An 18,714-nucleotide genomic window follows, 5' to 3' on the forward strand; every position below is an offset into this window, starting at 1 on the left:
CCGCTGATCTCCCTCCTGGCACTTATAATTGTAAGCTGAACAAGTGATACACCTCATACAATACCATTCAGGACCCCAAACAGTCCTTCCAGGTGAGGCGACACTTCACCTGTGAGTCTGTTGGGGTTATCTACTGTGTGAGGTGCTCCTGGTGAGGCCTGACGTAGATTGAGAGACTGTTATGCTGAGCACCTGCGCTCTGTCTGCCAGAAGAAGCAGGATCTCCCAGTGGCCACCCATGTTAATTCCCTTCTCATTTCCATTCAGATATGTCTATCCATAGCCTCCTCCACTGTTATGATGAGGCCACACTTAGGCTGGAGGTACAACACCTTATATTCCGTCTGGGTAACCTCAAATCTGATGGCATGAACATCGATTTCTCAAACTTCCGGTAATGGCCTTCCCCCACCCACTCTCCTTCACCATTTCCCACCCCCGTTTCCCTCTCTCACCTTATCTCTTTGCCTACCCATCGCCTCCCTCTGGTGCTCCTCATGCCTTTTCTTTCTTCCATTGTCTTCTGTTCTCTCCTATTGGACTCCTCCAGTCCTGTATCTCTTTCACAAATGAACATTCCAGCTCTTTGCTTCATCCCTACCCTCCTGCTTTCACCAATCACTTTGTGTTTCTCTCTCTCTTCCCCCACCTTTTAAATCTAATTCTCATCCTTTTTTTCTCCTGCCCTGCCGAAGGGTCTCAGCCCAAAATGTCGACTGTACTTTATTCCATAGATGCTGCTTGGCCTGCTGAGTTCCTCCAGCATTTTGTGTGTGTTGCTTGTTTTTCCAGCATCTGCAAATTTTCTCTTGCCTGAGATGTTATCTGCTCTTCATCAAAATCAGCATAGATGAAATAATTGCTCTGCAAATACAGTGCTTGGGTGATCTCTGTGCTGCTGCCATCAGTACCAAACTGGGAGACATGGGAGAGATCTGTTGCAGAAAGTGGGAAAGATCTTTTGTAGAAGACTAGGTGCAAGAGCATGGCCTAAATTCTTATCATAGAATTTATGTATCTTTTGACAACAGCTTTTTACTTTCATCCTAGAGTTCCTGACACATTACCTTGAGCCAATCATTTCCATACTAATGTCTTCAATAAAGAGTTCCCATGTCACTACTGAGGCGCCCACAGCATTAATAAATTAGCAGCTAAATGCTGAAGCAAGTAACTTTTGTCACATTAAAGCATATCACCCAGGACATGCCCGCTTCTTATTGCTACCATCAAGGAGTTACAGAAGCTGATGGCACACACTAAATGATTCAGGAACAGCTTCTTCACCTCTGCCATCCAATTTCTGAATGGATATTGAACCCATCAACACTACCTCACTACTTCTTTATTTTTATTTTTGCAGTACTTATTTAACTATTTAATATATGCAGTACACATATACTTACTGTAATTCACATTTCTTCTCCCAATTATTATGTGTTGTATAGAACTGCTGCCATAAGGACAACAAATTTCACAATATATGCCGGTGATGTTAAACCTGATTCTGATTCCTGTAGACATAAAAAAAAGAATTTGAGATATTTGTAATGTAATCAGTTTCAAGCTACCCAATCAAGACTCCCAGAATGTTTCTTTGAACAGCAATAAGTGCAACAAGGAAGTGCTAGTTTACTGTGACTATCTAATGACAGTTGCAAGTCGCTCGCCAAAGCTGCAATGTATGCTAATGATGGTAGAAACAGGAGTTGCACTGCCAATGTCGTTATAGGTGCATGTCTGATGCTGTAAAAAGGTCAGACATACATGCATGTTAATGGCCTGTCCAATTCCCTGACTGGCTGGATTTCACCCAGAAGTGATCAACAGTATGATGTAAACCACGGTGTTGTTTTTAAGTGTGATTTGCAAATAAGAAATGCATGCTGCTAGATCTTTTTTCTTGGCTATAGGATTTCATTTCTCTCTCCCAGATCCTTTTCCTTCTTTTATTGTTGGATGTTGTTCTTCAGCACTGCTTTTTCACAAAATAGCTGGTGACATTCAGAAAAAAAGCTGCCATAAATTCCAAACTTTATTGTAAAGATACTAAGGATAGTTAATCATCTACCTTCTTTCAAGTGAAATGTAAATGTTTAGAACAGACTTTACTCTTAAAATCTCTCCACACAGGTGAAAGAGTAGTAATTCAGCTAACACACACAAAATGCTGGAGGAACTCAGCAAGCCAGGCAGTATCTATGGAAAAGAGTACAGTCTATGTTTTGGGCCAAGACCCTTCAGCGGGACTCTTTTCCATTGATGCTGCCTGGCCTGCTGAGTTCCTCTAGTGTTTTGTGTGTGTTGCCTGGATATACAGCATCTGCAGATTTTCTCATTTGTTCAGGGTTCTCTGACATTCTTATCACCCAATTTGGCTCTTATGAATTATCACAAATATATACCTTGTGGACAAAAGACATACAGACTTTAAGACTGTTAACTCCTTTCTGAGGATGCATTCTCTGCTTTTATCTAAACACTTATCCTATGCTTTTCATACTATATTAATCACACAAGGCCGAAGTTCATTCTAGCTAACCTTCCTTTGTGGTGCAATTGATAAGCTTTGAGTCTGGAATGGAACTGCTTTATTCAGCACTTCGTTGTGTCTCCTAAGTATTTAAGTATATCTTCACCATTTGATCACACATCAAATGCTTCCAATGCTCTGCAATATCCCTGATTTCCCATTATTTCTAATAACCAATCCTCCAAAACCATGACAAAATAGAATGAGAGAGCAAGAATTCAAATATTGTATGCCTGTTGAAGAATCTTTTAATTGCAGGCTTGAAGCAGTCTTTCAGCAAATGGCGATTATTTTTATGCTTTTGTATCTACTGCCCGATGAAAGGGGGGAAGAAGAGAGAATGACCAGGGTGGGAAGGGTCTTTAACTATGTTGGTTACTTTCTTAAGGCATTGAAAACTGTACACTAAAACAATGGATGGGAAGCTGATTTCTCCGGCAGTCTGGGTTGAGTTCAAAACTCTTGCAGTTTCTTGGACAGAGCAGTTGCCATAGCAAGTTGTGATGTATCTGGATAGATTGCACAAAGCAACTCTTGTGACTTTTCGCCAGGGCAACAGGCAAAATAAAGTAAAACACAACAGTTCTAGATGTCAGCAGCTTAAAATGACTCAGAGAGGTTTGTATCACCAAGAAACAGTTATCTTGTGGCCATCACAAACACTGAATTTAATGTTACAGTCTCTTTATGTCCTTGGTAATGGACAGAAATAACTAGCACAGCAGACAGATTTTAAATCATAGGTGAACAGGAAACAAAAGAGATTAAATGGATTATCTGAAATGTTTAGTTAAATATAATGCAAATGCCTGCTTCTTATTCTAGAAAGTGAAGGTCAGTATGAAACAATGATCTGTTAAACACTGATCTCCCTGTGCAAATAGCAAGTCTGCATATTCTATAGAACAAATGGGCCTTTTCTTCAAGTAGATTTCCCTCTGGATTAAGTTTCTTGTTATATTCATAGTACAGTATATATTCATTGGCACATTTTTGCTGTTTTGCCTGATGTATTTTCTGTCATTTTGTTCAAAATACAGTACATAATCTGTGCTTTGTGCCTTGTCAACCGAAACAGCTCCATCCAATATGTTTTTGCAATTATGTAGATATATATATTCAGGCTTGTAGCTATACCTCCTCAAGACATGAATGCTACATTAATGATTTCTTCTACCTTCTCTTTTTTAACCAGCTGTAGCTGAACAGGTAACACTCTGCCTCTCACTCAGAAGGTTGTGTGCTCAAGCTTCACTAAGGAGTGTTAAGTGCAAAATTGTTTGCCAGATGAGGCATTACATTAAGGCCATTTTTGTTCTTCTGTCATATAAGATTCCATGATGTTACATTGATGAAGAGCTGAGCAGTTGTCCCCGTGTCCTGGCCAATGTTTATCTCCCAATCCACAGTATTAAACTGATCTTCTAGTCAATATCATCCAGTTGCTTGTGGGAATTATGCTAAAATTGGCTGCCATTTTTCCTGCAGTTACTGTGAAGAGTGGTGAGGTTAACAACGTCCTACTAGCTCAAGATCACAAAGCAGACATCCCACCTCTCCTGGAAGTTCTGGGAGTCTCCGGCATATTAATAGCAGCTCCCTGACGCCCACAAGTTGTATACAATATCCTGGAAATGAGAGGGAGAGCGGGAGCAAGCATCCTGATTGGTCTCTCTTTGTGATAAGTAGACCTATCAGTTTTCTCTGTGGGCGGGCTTTACAGTCGACCTCTGTCTCTCCAACAGTTCAGTTTAGTGTTCTGTACCGCCATGGCAGAGTGTTTCAAAAAAGACGAAAATATAAAACACACTTCACCCCAGACTGCACTAAAATGTGCCCCTGCCTAATAGGGGTCAAAAATAATGACAGTGTTGCTCGCTGCACTGTTTGCAACAGTGATTTTTCTATTACCCATGGTGGGTTAGGGCTGTAAGACATGTTGAGGTGAGTTTAACATGTGTCATTCGTTCATTAGCATAGCTAACGTTATTTAAACTAGCTGGCGAGCTGCTAAGGAGCTACTCTATTAACGTCCTACGTGATGAGGCCAAACTCCCTGTAGACGTGCTTAAAGTTGTAATAGAATTAAAAACGACTCCATGATAATATATAAGTACATATTTTAATGTCACATTTTCTGCATATACGCAGTTTACAGATTACAGATTGGTTTACAGAATAGACAAAATCACTACACAAAGTATTACATAAGACAACATAATAAGGATACACCTTATGCTTTTATTTCTTTTAGGGACCACAACATATTAGGGAGGCTAATTGCAGGGGAGGTTGCTCAAGTATTTCACAGTTCTTTTCAGCAGAGCCACATCACAGTACAAGGAAGTTTGCAAAAGAAATAGAAAAGCTATTTGCATTAGCATTGAGATTGCCAACAAAATACTCAGCAAGGAATATATATATATGTAAATAGTTTCAATATGTGTCAAATAAATTGTTGTGTTCTTTCATAATCAAATGTCCCGTATACATGCGCCCTTGGAGGTTGACCGGGGGCGGGGGGGAGCAGGGAGGATATGGGGTTGCGGGGAGCGGGTGTGCTACCTCCCGGAAATGGTGGTGCTATCTCCCTGAAATGAGTTTTTGCTGGGTGGGATGTCTGACAAGGGGACAAACTACAAAGTTGCCTGAATATCCCTTTATAGCCACAGAGCCATAATCTTCACTGTATTGTTAATTTTAACATGGTAATCTGCCCCACTGCTCCTTAACTGCAGTTACCCTAACAAAGATAACAATGATACTGAAGCAATTATTCAGCACTGGGGCTCAAAGCCATTATGTACTCAGGACAGCAGCACATGACAGTCCTACAGCTTTTCCTCTCCTGGAAAAACACCAGCAAAACATATGAGATAATGTAAGCTATACAAAGGCAAGTTTACTTAGTGCTCAAATCATCTCAGTCCACAGCTCCATAGCGCATGGGAAGCTATCTGCTTCCCAGCCTCCTGGCACTTTTGAATAAAGGAAAAGGATTTGTAGGAATACCAAAGAAGCACTTGATTTGGAATTGCAAATATCGTTATTGTCGGATTAGGCTGTAGAATAGTTATTTTTTCTTGGTAGTTCAACTTTCCTATGCACGCTCATAATTTTTATATAATCATGTGTCCCTGTGTAATTGTTTGATTAAATTTCAGTAATTGTGGTATAGCTGATTCTGTATTTTTCTAGAAGTTTCTCTGCAGCCTGAAATTTATTGATATCTCTTTAGTCTGAGCATTTTTTCTACCATAGGGCATTCCCAACTTCTTTTTTTATAATTTATTTTTTATTGAAATTCAGCATCATACAAACATTTCCATAAGATGTACTTCAGATACTGTATGTATATATCATATATTCATGTTTGCCACAAATCTCCATAGTAATTATCTGAGGTATACACTTATAGAAAAGAAAGAATAAACAAAAGGAAAACTATGTAGAAGTAGGGAGTGATCTTTTTTTAACAACATAATCATTGATTTGTGAGCATAAAATCAGGCCTATGGGGTGTTATGTAGTTAAACCATTTTTCCCAGTATGAATCAAATTATTTCAATTTATGATTGACAGATGCTGTTACCTTCTCCATTTTGTAAATGCCCATTGTAATTTCCAAAGTTGGGCTCTCCTGTGATAACCATTTCATGGTAAGAGTCTTTTTACCAGCCACCAGCAGTATATTCATTAAATATTTATCTCTTTTCAACCATTCTTGAGGTATATACCCAAAGTATATGGTCTTACTTTCCAAGGGTATTTCACATTTAAAAATGTATTGTAAGGCATTGTGTTTGTCTTTGATAATGGGCCAATCCCAGAAAATATGGTAATGGTTTGCATTTTAGGGCAATCCCAACTTCTTTGTTCTTTTTCTTTCTTGATTCATTCTTTGTTCTTGTGCACTTAATAAAATGGCCATAACAAACAAGTTTTACACCTCATTCTTGACTTCTGAAGAACCTCTGGATAAATATCACCAGATCTAATGTTACTAATAAAGGCAGATGAGAGGACAGCTGTAACTGCTGGCACCAAACATTGCAAATTCCTACATGTTTGATTTATTCCGATGATCAATGAAATTTCCTAGAATTTTTCTTTTTCATAAAATAACTTAACATTTTTCCATTTTTACCTGTATCATATCATTGGGTGAAGGGTATGATGGCAAAAAGGCATTTTGGCAGTAGTGTTCCTTGACGAGGCACATTGGGTGAACCAAATAATCCTTGTTAAATCCTAAAATATAGATTAGAGTAAATGCCCTTGATGAAACAAATCTATCTTTTATACCACATTTTTTGCTGATAATACTAAAAGATAAATGAACAAATAGCTTGTCACATTCAAGTATGGAACAGCTACAATGAAAGTAGACGTTCGTGAATGAGTTTTATAATATAGGCTATTTAGCATAGTGAACCTGATGTTCTGTAAGAATTTCACTTGCTCATTCTTTTTAAATACTTTTCTCATAGATATTTATTCAGTTCGTTTTATTTGGTACTTTATTGGATTCTGCTTTGACTTTGTTTCAGGTACCACACCATTTATTTCTGTATAAAATTGATCTTTCATGCAAAATACCTCAAAATGTACAGTATAACACTTTATTAAATTTAACCAGTCATTTATCTTGCAAGACTATACGTTGAATGGGCTGCTCTAAAGCCAAGTAACAGTTGAGCTACAAATTAAACATTCTTTGTTAAACTTCATCCAAGCACAATGACCAGCATAATGTTTTTAATTATTGGGGTGACTGATGAGGCTGAAACAGGGCCTCAAATTGTTCCAATAAACTGGACAGGGAGAGGTTGGAGGGCAGGTGAGTGGTTTGGGAAGTGACATGATCCATCTGCTTTGCTTTGGAGTGCTTCTTACAATGAACCTAAGTACAACAATATATAAAAAGCAATACTATTGGTACGCTCAGTTCACCAGGTTTGAATTGGATGCAAAATTTGATTTTCTGTCTAATGCGGCCGGCCCAATTATTTTATCTGAACCAACACTGGTTCCATTGGTCTAATTCCAAAGGAAATCCACTAAGGTTTTCAAGTAACTCTATCAATGCTGCCTTGACAACGTTGTGTTATTATACCCATTTTAAATTTGGTGCCATCGAGAAGAGGCTGTGTTATTATTAGTGGTTGTGTTTAGGAGGATGGGGCTTTATAGGAGAGAGCTCCTGTAGCGGTCCGGGAAGAGGAGGGGCAGGCCTCGGTTCTAGCCTCTGCCTGAGCTTCAGCTTCACACAGTTACTCCGCTCTCATCTCATCCCGGCAGCATGGCGGTCTGCCTCACAGGACACGCAGCGAGAACGCTGAGGACGTCGGCGGGATGCGCCGCTCGGCACACACGCCAGGTTGGTCGCAGCTACCGCTGGGGTACAGCCGAGCCGGGGGTTGAGGGGAAGGGACAGGGAAAAGGTGTGGATCGCGTAGGCTCTGGGCCCGCTCTCAGTTTTCGGCCCCGGACCGCAGGCCCCGGTGCCGACTGGGGAGCAGGAGGGATGACTTCCCTCTGCCCTCTCGGCAACCGGTGAATCGGGCGGCCGGGACTCCAGTGCTGAAGCTGGAAAGTTTACTGACGTACCTCAGCAGGCTATATGGGCCGACCTGCCGCTCCTTGCACACTGCGAGCTCATCGCTGACGAGACACCTTGTACTTTTAAAGAGATCGGTTTGCAGTAAAAGGTGTTGCAAAGTGTTTTAATCGTTAATATGAAGAAATGTTCATAGATTTTGCACCAGGGCTTGGAGTTGTGACCTTTCATCAGAGTACGAGGGTTCACGAACGCGGTGAATGCTCCACCGTTTTAACTTCGCGCGGGGCTACAAAACTTTTGGCATCCGGCTGGTTTTCCCTGACCGTAGGGTGCAACAGTTTAGCACCGGTATTAAAGTCAACGTCTGCTCTTCACTGAGTGGAGAGAACCTGTGTATCTGGTATTTTATGTGGGATGCACCGTCAACGGTTCAGTGAATAATCACTTAATAGACCAGTACTATTATCTCTTGCCCGCTGCCACGCTCTAAATTCGAGAATCAACATTTGAAAAAAAAACGAGAAAATATGCAGATACTGGAAATCCAAGCAACACACACAAAATGCTGGAGGAACTCAGCAGGACAGGCAGCCTCTATGGAAAAGACTACAGTAGACGTTCCAGGCTGAGACTCTTCTGCAGGAAACCTGTATTTTATTCACCCCTCACCACTATGTTCACTACCTACTTTAAGTATAAGGTTAAGCAACACCTCAAATCGAACATTTTCTCAAGGACATCCTATTTCTGCATTTTTCTCCAGCCTGGCATTACACCATTCCTTTTAAGATGTTCCTTTTAAAACAACTTTGTTGACCACATTTCCTATATCTTTGACCTAGAGTGGAAACAAGTGTTTCTTAACCCTGCTTAATAGCCGAAAGTGAAGAATCCAACTGTGGAAATCATTTGCTCTTAATGGCACATGAAACTGAGCTACAATCTAGACAAGTAGTGTATTTTTTTTTGCATACAGCTATATACTAGAGCCATAATGTAAAGGTAGTGAAGGGAATGGATATGTTAGTGATGCATGAACAAACAATGCACTTTGCCCAATATAATTTCAAGCTTTTTGAGAGTTAGTGGAAGCTGCACATTTGTAAAATGAAGACTGTTCTACAATGCTGCTAATTTGTGCACTGTGGACAGTGTAAAGTTTTGCAGGTGCCACATCATTCACTACTAGATGTGGCAGCTCTAGTTCCAATGGCTGTATGCTTAACTCTGTTGCAAACCTATTAATATACAGGTGTCCTTTGCACTTACACTAAGGAATCTTATTTTTAGGTATGTCTACTGTCACTCCTGGCATGCCCTTCTGCATTCTTCATTAAATCAGGACTGATCCCTTAATTAGGTTAAAATAATAGATGATGGGATTGATTAGTAAAGGTGTCAAAGGTTATAGGAAAGAGCCAGGAGAATGGGGTTGAGAGGGATAATGAATCAGCTATGATGAAATGGCAGAGCAGGCTCTGTGAACCAAATGGCCTAATTCTGCTACTTGTGTCTGATGATCAGGCAATGTGGTTGTTGATTGAGATGGTGTTTTTCAGACTTTAATGATCAAAAATACTTTATTAGTCTCCAGAGATTCCAGACTAGTTCTGAGGGTCTCCTATTTAGTATGATTGTAGTGCTGGACAACACAACATTTACCTCAATTTGAAAACGGTGCCTTATTTCCCTGAATGGGAAAAAAAAGCATAAGCCATAAGATAAACATGTCTAAATCTTGGCTTTTCCTCAGATCCCAATATTAATAAAAGCAAACTGAAAGATTAATATAAATATGTCACTAGTCATATTTTCTCAGTAAATTGTGCAGTGTTGCAAATGATGATACTAAAATTTGCACCAATAATGACCTAGCTGTTTGCTTTGTGTTGACATTGGTGGATTTGTTTGGACTCTATTGCAGTCTCTCTTAATATTTCGATCAGTGGAATATCACAGTAGATTGCTGTTAACAAAATAGTTGAAGGGTGAAAACATGAACTATTGGAAGATAAAACTTAAAAACCTTTAAAACTTTGGTTAGACCACATTTGGAGTAATCAGGTTGCCGTATCCTAGGAAAGATGCAGAATTTTTGGAGAGGATACAGAAGAAATTCACTGGGATGCTGCTTGGATTGAAGAGTATTAGTTACATGAAAAGACTGGACAAACTTGGATTGTTTTGTCGGGGGCATTCGAGGCTGGGGAGGCATTCTGATGAAGCTCATAAAATTATGAAGCATAAAGAGGGTAAATAGTCTTTTACCAAGGATCTTGGAGGCCTCCAAGAACTTGTTATTAATACTTCTAAGCAGAATAAAAAGGACAGTTCTTAATGAAATTGAGTGCCAGAGCGGATTTATACCGGGTAAGGGTACCCATGAAGGGATTTTTAATTTATGAATGATTGTGGAACGAGGTCTAGAAAAAAAAAAGACATTTACATGTACTTCCTGGATTATGAGAAAGCTTTTGACTGAGTCAATCATGAACAGCTGGTCAATTGCCTGAACTCACTGGGGCTGGATGGGAAAGATGTTTGACTGATTGCGAGTCTGTACTGGCATCAGAAGACAGTAATAAGAACTAGTGGTGGGAATTCACATGAAGTTGAGATCCAAAAAGGGGTTCACAAGGGCTGCATTATCTCCCCTTTATTATTTAACATTTACTCAGAGGTAATCTTCAGGGTGTTGAACGATGAAGCTGGTGTCCATATTGGTGGAGTGACAGTGAACAACTTGAGGTATGTAGATGATTCAGAGTTGTTAGCCGAGACGGAGGATGAGTTACTCAATAGTAGATGAGATAAATGCTGAAGGAGAACGATTTGGAATGAAAATAAATGCTGCAAAGACGAAGATGATGGTAGTATCATGGAAGAAAGAAGTCTCCAAAATCAGTATCAAAATTAATGGCATAGGCATAGAGCAAGTCAAGAAGTTTGTGTACTTGGGGACAGATGGTCACAGAGGATGGGAAATGTGATACAGGAATTAGACGAAGAATTGAGATTGCAAGATCAACGTTCTGGAGCCTGAGTGACATGCTGTGTGGCAAGAGGTTAGACTTTGGGCTGCGTTGTAGAACTTGGAAATGCTACGTCTGGAGCAGTCTGTTGTATGGAGTCGAATTGTGGACCTTATGCAAGGAAGCGCAACGATGACTGGAGGCATTGAAATGTGGTGTTTAAAGAGACTGCAGAAAGTTAGATGGGTGATGAAGGTCAGTAATATGGAAGTGTTGAAGAGAGCGAGGAGAGAAAAGGAGTTGCTGAAGAATGTGCAGAAAAGGAAGCTGGAATATGCCGGGCACTTGTTAAGAGGTGGTGGACTGCAGAAATTGTTATTGGAAGGGATGATAGAAGGAAAGAGGGAAAGAGAAAGGCAGCGAACCACTTGGTACAATAATGTGAGGCAATGGACTGGGTTGAGTTATGCTGAGGCCAGAAAAAGAGTGCAAGGTCGAAGAAGATGGAGGTGCATAGTAACCAACCCCGGATTCAGGACGGTACCCATTGACTGACTGACCCAGGATCATCTATTAGAGGGAATAGGTCAAATGTGGGAAGGGGGAGAGTTTTAAAGCAATTTTGCAAGGCCAATGTCATTGTGCTGGAAGCCTGGAACATGCTGGTAGGAAGGTGGTAGAGGCAGATGTAGAAGTAACACTTAAGCGGCATTTAGTAGGTACAGACTTGGCCTGAAGAGCCTATTCCTGTACTGTACTATGTTTTAATGAAATGAAGATGTGTAGAACAACAGATAACAGTAACATATGTACTGATTGCTATATTGGTGCTGTTAATATTCATGATTTTGTAAAGGAGGCCACTAGGTCCATCGTGCGTGGTGTGACTAAGAAAATAATGTTCTTGAGACAAATCTGACTTCCCTGTTTATGGAATGTAGCATTGTACGTAATGGCATATTCAGTGTTCATCTAGGTTCTTTATATTTAAAAAAATTATCTTTGTGCTTCACTACACTTTCAGCCAGTTAGTATTCAAACCCCACCATTTGTTAAAGAAAAACAAATTCAACAACTTCTCATTATCCCTTCTACCAATTATCCTAAATCTACTTCTCATAATTATTGATCTGTTGAAATACGTCTCTCATAATTTTGTGTGCCTCAACTAATTTTCCCTTCAGCTATCTTGATAGTTTTATTATTTAAAATAGTTTTAAAAGTGATTCAATGTATTTTGGAAATTAAAGGAAGTTTAAGAAATAAATCCATAATGTAAGTTCTCTCAGGCAGTGGAAAGACATTCAAAAGATTAGATCCATTTTAATATTTTGTTTAATAATGCTGCTAGAGCCTCAAGTTACCAATACTTGTTATGCATAGTAATGTTATTTTGGAGTAAACTTGTCAAATTCATGAAAACCAGTTTGTGCTAATAACCTCTGTAAAAGGCTGTGGATATTTTCCCTCTGTTAACATTTCCATATAAATGTAAGTTATTGTTAGAAGATTGGTATTGAGTCTGTTACCTCTGGCAAACTCAAATCTAGTAGGTGAGTTAACCACATTTCAGTACTCCAAGGTATAGTTTGTAATTAACCTGTCAATCAGACTCATTGATCTGCCTGGAGGGATAGAAGTGTTACTGGAAGTAGCAAGTGTGTTTTCTGTCTTTGGCATCCTGCAGTGTGGTATCTAATTTGACAGGGTTGTTGTAAATAAGGAACACAATGTTTTCCACTCCTACTCAACTGTGTGCCTTCATTCAGTTCAAGTTCTGTGCACATGAAGTCTTGAGCTTTGAAATGCCTTGAACCTGGATATACTATATTTTCTTTCCAAGAAGATTCTCGGCCTGAAACGTCGACTGCGCCTCTTCCTATAGATGCTGCTTGGCCTGCTGCGTTCACCAGCAACTTTGATGTGTGTTGCTTGAATTTCCAGCATCTGCAGAATTCCTGTTGTTTGTGTATGTACCTTCAGTTATATGAACTCAACAATAATTTCCCTTGCAGGTTCCTAAGCATGGTGATGAATTTTTATGTGTCAGCCGCTTAGCTGGCAGCAATCAAGTCATATTCTTGTCATGGGTGTATAATGTTTAAGATGTCACTTTTCTGATGTATGAGTAGATGCCACTATTTACAGAAGAAATTTTATTGCATTTTTAAACATCTATAATTTGACACATGACCAGGTATAATAGTACTAAGTGAAAATCCTGGACATAATATTTCGACTCTGCAGTAACTAATGTGAGCAAAATTTAGCTAATGGGCAAATTGCTTTAAAATGATTTAGACTTAATTGCATTAGGCAATTGATGGATTTTAAAAAAAGCAAACTTATAAAATCAGCTGCCTGCAAAGTGGAGAATATAGTCAAATCTGATGCATCAGCAATTTTTTTTAAACAGTTGAAGCACACAATAAATGACTAATTTGAATATTAGCCAAATTCAGGATCTATTTGACTACATTGATTGAGCATTAGATGCAGAAAATGATCTTGCTGAAAAGCTGCCATTAACAAAGTTTATTGTTAAAATAACAGCCAGGGTAATGGTGCCTGATGTGTACATAAATGGTCCATCTGTAGAAGAGCATTGGATGCCTTATTAAGTCTGAATATACAGAAGTTGCTGTCTTGATTTCTGTTGCACCCTTTTTTTTTGCTTCATAATGACTGCGCCTTGGCTGTAGTCCCTCTGTTTTCCTTAGGAATGGCTCACTTCCTCATTAATTACACATCAAGCTCACTATAACATCTCATTTAGTCATTTCGAGCATAAGCCCTCTTTAAACAACATGCCTAGTGTTGGCCAGCGTGCCTAGAACAGAAAGTACAGGTATCAAGTTTTGAATTTTTGGATGTGTAAATTTTAAAACTGCTATTTCCCCCTTTTCTCTCTCTCAATCCAATATCTCTTTCAATGTCTTTGTTAGCCTTCTGGTTTAGCATTGAACTTGTCCTTTTTAGTCTCTTTAGTTTATTTACCAATCATATTTAATTAGTCCAGTAGATATTTTGCTGCTTCTCCCATTCACAAGTTCTCTCTTTCATTTGTTGTACCCAATTAGTTTGCAGTTTCAAGCTTTGTGCGTGTCTTTTTGAGAGTTACAAACGAAGAAAATGTCTGATGCTTTGCTGAAATAAAATCTGGCCGAGTACTATTTTCTTTATGGTTAGCCTTGCATTTGAAGACATCAGTTTCTTTTGAAAATGCGATTAAGCCCATGAAACGTGATCAGGCCAATACGGGGGCGGGGGTGGTGGGGGAGTGGTATTGGTGAAAGCCTTTGCCCATGCCAGAAAGTGTATCTGTAGATAATTTTAGATTTTATTAAGATTTTGATTCCAGTATGAGCTGGTGAAGTTTGTGTAACATATTTGCTTTTGGAAGCTGCCAGTATTACAGACAAGAGAATGTTATTTTCAGAATCTGGCTATAAGAATTTGACAGCAAAATAAAAGAAAATCAAAATACAGTGCATTCTGGTTAATTGGGACACATCGGAACCAATACAATTTGGCCCAATGAAGTGGCTGCCCAAATTAGCTGAAGTTCATGGAAATAAAGGTATACTTAAAAAAAGACAAACAGAGTAGAGCAACAAATTATGTATTTAAGTGAAACACAAATTAAATTAGAGCACTACCAAAACTAAAACTGTGTATTAGTTGTTAATAAATAACGATGGGATTCATTCAATGTACGCTGATGTGTCCTTGTGACTGTAAATAGACAAAATCAGTACAGACACCTGGTGCAGATAAGTGAACTGCCTTCATACAATGCTTTAGAGGATCACATCCTCCAAATCTTCATATTCATTGTAACATTCAAAATGATTGTAGTTCCTAACTTGTTGAAGTAGTGAAGTCATTTCATTTTCACTCTTGGCTGTTTCTGGCATCTCCAAGCCTGAATGCTTGACACTGCAGTGAGCAAAACTGTTCTGAGTTGTCTTGCTGTTTATTTCTTGCCCACTATCAGTGACAAAAATCACTGCTTTTGAACACAAGCACAGAAGTGACACTATTTAAAATCTGTTCACTTTAAGCACACTGTAGTATCTAACTACTTTGGTAGTGTAGTGTAGGCCACACAACTGGCACTTGTAAGAAAATGTTCAGTACTAGTCTCCTGTCCCAATTATGTGTAGAGTGTCCCAAATAAACAAAGGGAATCCTGGTTATTTTCTTGATCAGTGTTTGTTGTTTAAGAGTTGTCCTAAATAGGTGGCTGTCCCAGGTAACTGATAGCCGGAATCTACTGTAATCACAAATATTGTAAATCTGAAATAAAACCAGAAATACTGGAAACATTCCTTTCAGATCTGAAAACTTAATTCTGTCTCTCTTTGCACAGATGCAGTCTGACCTGCTGAATGTTTCCAGTTTTCGTTTCAGAAAAAAGCAAGAAATTTGTGTCATTTGAATCACTGATTAACAGAATTTGTGTCAATTTGCATCACTCAGATGCTCTTACTTTGGAAAGTGGGATGAGGCATTTGAAGCTTGGAAATGAAGATTAACTTCACAATGGCACATTATGAGCTGTTTATTAAGCGGTGACACAGTTTACAACGGAGCTCACTGCTCCTGATCACTTTTCAACATTCCATTTTTCTTTGGAAAATGTCAAAACAGAACATGAAATCAAAGCAGTACAACTTTCCAGAAATAGTAAAAGTTAGAGTAACTTGGGAGAAAAACTGCAAAGGCTAAGAAATAATTTTGCTGACTCTTGCTGGTAAACTTACTCTTGAGCAGCCATGAAGGTGCTCTGATGGAGATGGTATTGGACAACAAAGAGAAACATGTGCCAGGACAACACACAACTCAGTACGAAAAGCTGCATCTATGGAGGGAAATAAGCAGTCAACATTTCAGGCTGAGACCCTTCAACAAGACTGGAAATGGAGGGGGCAAAAGCCAAGATAACAAGATGAAGGGTGGGGAAGGAGCACAAGCTATTAAGTTTCCAAGCATCGATTGGTATATTACTAAGGGCATTCCTCAATACAGTGGTACCTCTTTGCATGTGAAGAATGCAATCTCATGAATGAGAGCAAAAGTGGAATCCATGTTAAAGAGGGTAATTATAGCAGAGATGCTTTAGTGACAGTGCTGTTGTGTTGTAAACCTTGCTCTTGCTGCACTGTAGTTGAACCTGGTTGAGAGCTCAGCCCTGTGCTGGGCAGTGAAACGATTGAAGTGATCACATTGCTGTATGGCTCATTATGAGGTGAGCGAATTGGCAGTGGTTGCCTTATGAGGTCTGATGTTTGTTGGGCCATGTCAGCAACCCTTGTTGAGCTTACTGCCACAGAGAAATCAGTGCCATGAGGCTAAAGAGAGGGGGGAAGCAACAGCACATTTAGTGGGAACTGGTGAGAGAAACTGTAGGAACCAGCAGTTTGTTCACAAATACAGCAAGTGCTACCATTTCTGGCACTGCCCAGCATTCACATTCTAGTCAGCATGCAGCCCTTAGCCCTGCGTCCCAATACAGAGCCACTAAACAGCTTGCCTCCACTCATCTAACACCAGCCCTGAAGCACAGCTTCTGTACATTGCCTCATGAGCTCACTTCATTCTGTGCTCTTCAGTCATGACGTCATTTCATTGCTCGGGGAGTGCCAGCAAGGAACAGGATTTTTATGCCATGTTCACAGCACAGTGGCATGCAGCGCAAATGGATATCTTTTTTTTAAAGTTCACTTGGGGAAATGCTTGAGTGTTTGGACTTCAGGACCAAGAGTAATCTAATGAATCAGTGCTCTGTGTGGTTGGGTACTGATATCTCTTGTGCCTCTTTTTTTGAAACCATGGAACACTGAAATAATTTCAAACATGAGAAAATCTGTGGTTGCTGGAGATCCAAAGCAACGTACGCGAAATGCTTCAGGAACTCGCCAGGCAGCATCTATGGAAAAGTGTAAACGACAACTGTTTACTGAAATTGTTTATCTATTTGTATCTAGAACTTTACAGTTGAGGGAATGCTTCAGGAGATTGAATCTGTGGAAAGCATCCAGCCAGATGGGGTATCTAGCCAAGTACTAAAGACCTGTGCTGATCAACTGGCTGGAGTGTACGATAACATCTTTAACCTCTCACTTTGGCAGTCTGAGGTACCCACTTGCTTTAAGCACACTTCACTTATACTGGTGCCTAAGGAGAACATGGTAATCTGCCTCAAGGACTATCATCCAGTGGCACTTACATTCACAGTGATGAAGTGTTCTGTTAGGTTGGTGATGAAACATATCAACTCCTGCCTGAGAAGTGACTTGGATCTGCTCCAATTGCCTACTGGCACCACAGGTCCACGCAGATGCCATCTCATTAGCTCTTCACTCAACACAGGAACATCTGGACAGCAAAGGCACATAGATCAGAATGCTCGTTATCGACTACAGCTCAGCATTCAATATTATCATCCCCTCAAAACTAATCGACAAGCTTCAAGACTTTGGGCTCAATACCTCCTTGTGCAATTGGACCTCTATTTCCTCACTTGCAGACCCCCAATCAGTTTGGATTGGCAACAACGTCTCTCCAATCTCCATCAGTGCAGGTACACTACAGGGCTGTGTGCTTAGTCACCTGCTCTACTTGCTTTACATTAGACTGTGTGGCTAAGCACAGCTCCAATACCATATTTAAGTTTGCTGATGACACCACTGTCGTAGGTCAAATCAAAGGTGATGACGAATTGGCATATGAAAGGGAGATTGAAAATTTGGCTGGTGCCACAACAACAAACTCTCACTCAATGTCAGCAAGTTCAAGGAGTTGATTATTGACTTCAAAAGGAGAAAACTGGAGGTCCATGAGCCAGTTCTCATCAGGGGATCAGAGCTGGAGATGGTCAGCATCTTTAACTTCCTCAGTGCAGAGGATCTGTCCTGGGCCCAGCAGAAAGTGCAGTTACAAGGAAAGGTTGGCAGTGACATCTATAACTTCTAACTTCTATAAGAACATAAGAAGTAGGAGCAGGAGTAGGCTATCTAGATGTGTAGTGCAGAGTACGTTAACAGGCTGCATCACTGCTTGTTAAGGAAACACCAATTTGTTCTTGAACAGAAATTCCTACATCACTTTTAAAACCATCCCTACCATTTGAGCACATCTGCATGAAGTGTTGTCGCAGGAAAGCAGCATCCATCATCAGGGGCCTTCACCACCCAGGTCATGCTTTCTTCTCATGCTGCCATCAGGAAGAAGAGACAGAAGCCTCGGGGCTCACACTACCAGATTCACGAACAGTTATTACCCCTCAGTCATCAGGCTCCTGAGCCAGAGGGGATAACTTAACACAACTTCACTTGCCCCATCACTTCACTGTTCCCACAACCTATGGACTTGCTTACAAAGACTCTATCTTATAGTTCTCAATATTTATTGCTTATTCATTTATTTATTATTATTTCTTATATTTTTTGTATTGCCTTTTGTACATTGGTTGTCTGAGGTGTTGGTGCAGTCATTCATTCTATTGTGGTTATTGTGTTTTTTTTTAATATGCCCTCAATAAAATGAATCCCAGGGTTGTGTATGGTGACATGTATTTGCTTCGGTAATAAATTTACCTTGAACATTGCCTGGATATTGTCCTCAAGATGGTACCAATAAAT

At 39.8% G+C, this 18,714-nt stretch overlaps 1 protein-coding gene and 1 long non-coding RNA gene across 4 annotated transcripts in view; one reads left to right on the top strand and one right to left on the bottom strand.

Annotated features, from left to right (window-relative positions):
• Positions 1–14,103, bottom strand: part of LOC134356800 (uncharacterized) — a 32,881-nt gene extending 18,778 nt beyond the window's left edge. For 2 of the 3 annotated variants that reach the window (XR_010020433.1, XR_010020434.1), the window contains exons 1-3: positions 8,144–14,103; positions 6,681–6,784; positions 1,407–1,514 (exon numbers count right to left, since the gene is read on the bottom strand). This is a non-coding gene — a long non-coding RNA (uncharacterized LOC134356800). Of the gene's footprint in view, positions 1–492; positions 936–1,406; positions 1,515–6,680; positions 6,785–8,143 lie in introns of those variants that run through there. The other variant, XR_010020432.1, reaches the window with a different exon arrangement.
• The window catches only part of suclg2 (succinate-CoA ligase GDP-forming subunit beta), a 380,503-nt gene continuing 369,518 nt past the window's right edge, over positions 7,730–18,714 (top strand). The window contains exon 1 of the mRNA XM_063067942.1: positions 7,730–7,913. Within this exon, the coding sequence (XP_062924012.1) occupies positions 7,836–7,913 (78 nt within the window). The 5' untranslated portion in view covers positions 7,730–7,835. The remainder of the gene's footprint in view (positions 7,914–18,714) is intronic.

This window comes from Mobula hypostoma, chromosome 15 (assembly GCF_963921235.1).
Source record: "Mobula hypostoma chromosome 15, sMobHyp1.1, whole genome shotgun sequence".
In the NCBI taxonomy this organism is placed as follows: domain Eukaryota; kingdom Metazoa; phylum Chordata; class Chondrichthyes; order Myliobatiformes; family Myliobatidae; genus Mobula; species Mobula hypostoma.